The 6,000-nt window shown below is 37.0% G+C and overlaps 1 protein-coding gene across 2 annotated transcripts in view; it reads right to left on the bottom strand.

Annotated features, from left to right (window-relative positions):
* Positions 1-6,000, bottom strand: part of SLIT2 (slit guidance ligand 2) — a 356,666-nt gene that overhangs the window by 121,187 nt on the left and 229,479 nt on the right. For both annotated transcript variants that reach the window (XM_082728507.1, XM_082728506.1), the window contains exons 7-8: positions 3,490-3,561; positions 724-887 (exon numbers count right to left, since the gene is read on the bottom strand). In XM_082728507.1, coding sequence (XP_082584633.1) covers positions 724-887; positions 3,490-3,561 — 236 coding nt within the window. The remainder of the gene's footprint in view (positions 1-723; positions 888-3,489; positions 3,562-6,000) is intronic.

Here is a 6,000-nt window from a genome sequence, read left to right on the forward strand (position 1 = left end):
ATCTGCCTAGGTTGAGATGCCTGGACTCAGCTGTGTGATCTTGGATAAGGCTACTTAACATCTTTTTCTCAGAGTTTTCATCTCTTGTAGAAAGATAATATTACATTTCACTACAGTCGTGATGAGGGAGGTGAAATGAGATACATATATGAGAAATACCTAGACTGGAGCTCGAACGTATAGAAAGAACTAAGTGAATGTGACTTCCTGAAATTTTCATATAGGCTGTGCCTTATTTTCGTTTCCAGATTTTCATCCACTAAATCTAGTCGTTTATCTCTTAGAGTACACGTGAACCACTAGTATTCACGAAAAGTATGTTGTCAATCTGCAACTACAGTCGAGCTACTTTTTAAAATTTCCCAGCAGGTATCCAGGATTAACCATATTTCCAATCATTCACAGAAAAGCAGGCATACATTATTACTTAACAGGAAAATAAGCAGCACACAGAATTAAAGTCTAGGAATTTCTTAGAGGTCCCCAGGAGTGAAAATTGAGAAATCCTCCATCCTCACTTCAGAGGAACCTGTCCTTGCCAATCACACACATCCTAGAACCTATTCTCAATAGCGCTAAAACAGAGGACGTCCATGGAGTGATTAGTGCACGACGGCACGCGTTAGTGAGCAACACGGAAACCCTGAGAGCATGCATTCTCCACAGTTCTCCGACACGGCAGCGTAAAATCAGACAACAATGTAAAGGTTCTTTCTCCCTTACCACTGCAGACAAATTCGCGTTTTTGCACCTCAGCTACGTTATGGCCCCGCAGGTGGGAGGGTCCCATACACTGAGTGTAGAGACCCACCCGGGGCCTCTGGCGCAGCCAGTCAGACAGCCAGGCCAGGTGGCAGTCGCAGTAGAGATTGTTTGAGTGCAGTCGACTAGAGAAGAAAGAGACAAGTTTAAAGCAAGAAAAACAGAAAACGGTTACTTTGAAAATTGAAAAAAAGAGTCTTCATAATAACCTACAGCTTTATTTCGTAAAATATCAGTAGACAAAGCTAAGGAAGTCCCGACCTAATTCGTTTTCTCAACATTAATCTGGTGTACAACTGCAGAATGGAGTTTCTCTTCATTTACCTCTAAGCCAACATCCAGAAGCTTGAACATGACCATAAAGATGATTTCCTTATGTTCACTCAAAAGAGTAAAAAGAAACAGAGATGTCCAAGGCAAATTGCTTTGCAGTCCCAACATACTGACAGCAAGTTGGGGTGGGGAAGGGGAGGTGAAGGGTGGGGCAGGGGTGGGGGTATGTTCATAAAAGTCACGGCTTCCAGTATGAAAGATCCCTTAGTCCTGCTGTTGTTAGTTTCTGGAGGAACTGCTGGCAAAATCTTTTTAGCAGGTCACTTTTGTTTTTTGCTGAACAAGATAGAATAATAATTCAATATAAAACACTTCTTTCATGTCCCTATTCTGATTTCCTTCTTTTTGTTTAATAGCAGAAAAAGGGATTAGCTGCTTTTGGCTCTTGGGACCCTATCCTCAAAGAGCAGGAACTGAAATGAAAAGACATACATGGCTGGGAGTGAAGGAATTAAGTGAGCCCCCCTCTCTGTGTTGGCAGGAATCCACACCAGACCATGGATCCATTCCAAGTGGCAAATAGCACTTTTCCATTAATAAAATATCAGACAAATGTATCCACTAAATTAGGTAAATGACTTCAAATTGGCTTTTATGTTTTCTCAAACTAAAGAAAAGGACATCCAAAGCTATAAATCAAAGCATCATTTCCAGAATCATCTATGACACAGTAATACCATTTTAGTCCTTTTTAGCTGATGTGCTCAATTCTAACCCAATAACAGTAATGGATATTAAAACATGGAACTCGGTCCAGAAACATAATTGGACCATAAAAATGGAATTTTTAAGTAGCAGTGATAATATAGAATAATGAAACAACCAAAGCAAGGGAATTTCAAGTTAGATGACTGTATTACATTCTCCTTGAGCCTGTAAGATATGGAACAGACTGTCTCGCATCAAAACTTAGACGGCCTGCCCAGAACAAAAAGCTACATTTTGCGAAAGCTGGGTGACCTCCAGCTCAGTTTGCTTGGAAGTCAGAGTGGCATCCTTTGGAAACCACGAAGCACACTCTACCTCATTGTTCTAGAAACATTTTCATCTGAATCAAGCACGTTACAACGATTCAATTCTGTGTGTACAAATTTGAAGTGAGAAAAGAACATAAAACTTTAAAACCCTGATTAGCAAAACAAACTATGATGGATTTCTATAGGAAAATAAAGCACACTATCAAAAAGGCAGATGACAGATATTTCCACATTCTCAGTGGCCTCATTTTTGCCATTTAGGAGCCTGTTCACTTCACATTTTAAAAAATTAGCTAAAGTCAATGGTTAAGCAACGAATTTCATCAAATATAGTCTTGGGTGAACTGGTCTATTCACTTGGTCAGGTTAGGCACATCAAGAAAACGGAATTTATGTTATATCTGCATACTTTCAGAATTGCTTTATTTTGTTAAATCATATTCCAAAGAAATGATAATGATGTGTTGTATCATACACAGAGCACCATATTTTAGTGACCAAAAAAAGGACATTCAGATTGGTACTATCCAAATCATTAAAAAGCTGGCAATTCAAATGATTTTTCATTAAAGAGAAAAAAATAAATACAATATATTTCCAGTTATCAACTATTGTAAACTGCAAATTATTTTGAAAACCCAATCAACATACATATATCCCCCACTTAATAACACATTTGTTTTTTTCAAGAAGTTCAATGCTTTACTTATATTTCCCACTATTTCTCACATGTTGTATAAATAGTATTTTTGAGGCCAGGGTGATCCCTAATCTGAGTTCAAATGAGATTTATCTCTGAAAATGCTTTAACTAACTATCCCACTTTAAGGATTAATTTTCCTCCAAGAGGAAAAAAAAAATAGCTGCAGCAAATACATTATGAGAGAACAAGTTTTTACCACCTAAAATATTTTAATGTTCATCTTCTGAAAAGATATTTTTAAATTCAAATGCTGCCACAACCTTAGTTACAGAAAGACTGGAGAGTTATGCTGTAATTTTACATTACAAAGAATGTAGGAGATCCAGTTCAGCTTTATTAGGTCTGCTTGTTGTACAGTAATAAAATCATAAAGATTTACCATTTATCATTTCTGACAGCCAATCAAGGAGTCTTACATTTCTTAATGAAATGTGACCTCCACAAGAGCTCTAAGTAAACGTCTCCCTCTCCCCCAACTTCCCACGATGCATATCATTGAAAAGAAAGCTTTCATTTTTTTAGAGTGATAGTTCATGTTTTTAGAGTGATAGTTTGTTTATTCAAATATCACATCTAGCACTTTTTAAAAATGTGGTTTTCCTTCTCTACCCCGCAATGAACTCATGATTCTGTTCTTTGTTTACAAAAAACAGTACTTTAGGGGAACCCTTAATTGATTAAATTGACCTTTAGATATATATTGTGGCTACTTACAAAGTCCTAAGTTTAGGCATGTGGTTGAAACTTGCGACAGAAAGTCTAGTAATGTTGTTATTGTTGAGAGTGCTGTAGAATAATTAAAAAAAAAAAGTTAGACATTTCAGGTAATGCAAATTCATTGGTCATTCTATATATTAATTGAGAGACAATGCAATTTATGTTTATGCAGGACAACTACATGGTAGAAAGGTAATAATATAAGGAATGCCCTATATGTTAAACAAGACAATAAATAAATGTTATACATCAACATATTTCTATGCTTTCAGCTTTATCAAATATTTGTGAGAGATTTGTCTTATATTTTTGACTAGTCACATGTTGCCCTTTGCACCATGTGCATGAATAAGTATGTATTTATGACACTGCTTAAGGAACTAACGAGATATTCAACAGTCAGTAAAATCGGGCAGCTGGATTTCCTTAGAGGGGCACTGTGTGTAATTAGTATCCGTAAATGAAGATATTTGAAATCTCCCAAAGAGTCCTGCTAAGTATTCTTTACTGTGGACATTGGCCATGCCGCTGTTTAAATTTGAGTAGCAAGAAGGATATCTGCACTTGGGATTTGCATTGGATAGGGATAAAATGTCAGGCTGTAGCAGTTTATTGATACATTCTAACAGTTCTATGTGGCAGGCACATATCTTGTCCTTTGCTTACTATGGTGTGATAGTGATCACGGTTTCTTGATGCTAGAGTCAGGAAGATGGGTGGTCAAGGCAGAGTTGGTGAAAATAGCATAATTCTTGCTTGTTTTAAGTTGTTCCTACTTTTCCCCTAACACAGGCATTGTTTGTTATTATTTTGACTATTTCTACAATCACCAGTAACAGTTCATTCATCTAGTATTTCCTAAAGGGTTTTTAACGTTAGGGCAACATGGAATGGTATAAAAATAAATCAGGCATAAAACCTGTCTTAAAGTAGCATATAGCTCAACTGGGGAAATGAAATACACAAATTATAAAAACTTAGAGTTAATAAGGTTAAGAGTGCCCCCCACCCCCCGCCCTTCAGAGAAGTCTATGACAAGAAATGGACAAGACAACTACCCCAGGGCTGTGATTGTGCAATGCAAAGATGGAAAACAATTCTCGTATAGAGAAAACAGCATGTGGGGTAAGGAAAGCATGCAAGCCGCTGACGGAGGCAAGAGGAAGGGGTCAATGGCCAGTGGATACCATTTGATAATGGAGACAGGTCTGAAGTAGACTTGGTGAATTCTCTTGCCAGTGTAAGCCAGGCAGGGAACATAAATGGAGAGAAACAGGTTGTATATACAGTAACAGGACATAGAATGAGGACAAGAGATGGAGAGGAGCAGGCAGAGAGCGGGGGATGAGGAAGACTTTGGTAAGACAGCAATGATACTCTGTGCTATAGCAGCTAAAACTCAGCTCTGATGCGTTGCTGCTCTGATGTAATGGAAGGCTGCCAAACAATTGGATTTTCTCAGGAGAAGCCAGAAATGGGAAGTTTCATCTTTATCCCCCCAATTTTTAAATAGTGGCAACAAATTCAGATATTTCAAAGAGTCCATGGACTGAGTCTGTTTGGACTGAGCGAGATAGGTTTGTGAGGCTACTTCTGGCCAGCTGGAGGATGCAGTTGTTAATGGTATGATTTGGGGTATTCAGGGGGCACTTAGACTTCTAGGCAAAGTAGGGCACAGTAGCTACAGATCTACAATAGGCAGACTTTCTTTCCTACCCAGCTTTGCAATGTATTGAATGATAGAAGAATTAATCCAAGTGATTTGAATTAAGTTGCATAAAAAAAAAGAAAAAATAAAACACTTTATGAAGGACCTACAAAGCATTGAATTGGTTGGTTCATATTATCTAAAAGCCTGTAGCATTTTTCTGTGCTCAAGTGAAATGAGATTTTTTTTCAAACGCCATTAAAATATATCCTGATGTTTGAACTAAAAGGTTTCACTTCTCAAAGGGATTTGCTTTCAAATAACCCCTTTTCCCACCCTCAAAATGTATGCTGACTTTATATGGCTAAAATCTTTAGAGTACATAACATACTGAAATGTGACTTCAGGGATAACATTTTTTTTTTTAAAGTAATTCACTTGCAGCAGACATGCATTAATTTTGAACTATAATTTCTTACGATTCCATACAAAAGAGAGTTTTCATTGAATGCTGAAACTGCTGCCAAGTTTGGAGTCTTTTATCAAAATGTTACTTTGCATAACGCAACTGAAGAAATGTTACCTTTCTTAGTATTTTTTATTCAGTATTGATGTTGGCAAAACAATATTGATATTGATGCCTGGTAATGGAGCAGTATGTGGAACCAATGAAATTATTTTAAACTTAGTAATTAGTATGTGTTAATTATGTATGGTGTAATGTATTTTTTATGGTCATGATCAATTCCTACAGTGAAACAATGCAAATTTGTCTATTATACTTCTTTATTTGTGAACACTTTCTCCTATATGAGAGTGTATTTCTATCTTCAACTTCAAGATTTTCTCTTTGCAATGAG

This window comes from Mustela nivalis (genome assembly GCF_964662115.1).
Source record: "Mustela nivalis genome assembly, chromosome: 4".
NCBI lineage: Eukaryota > Metazoa > Chordata > Mammalia > Carnivora > Mustelidae > Mustela > Mustela nivalis.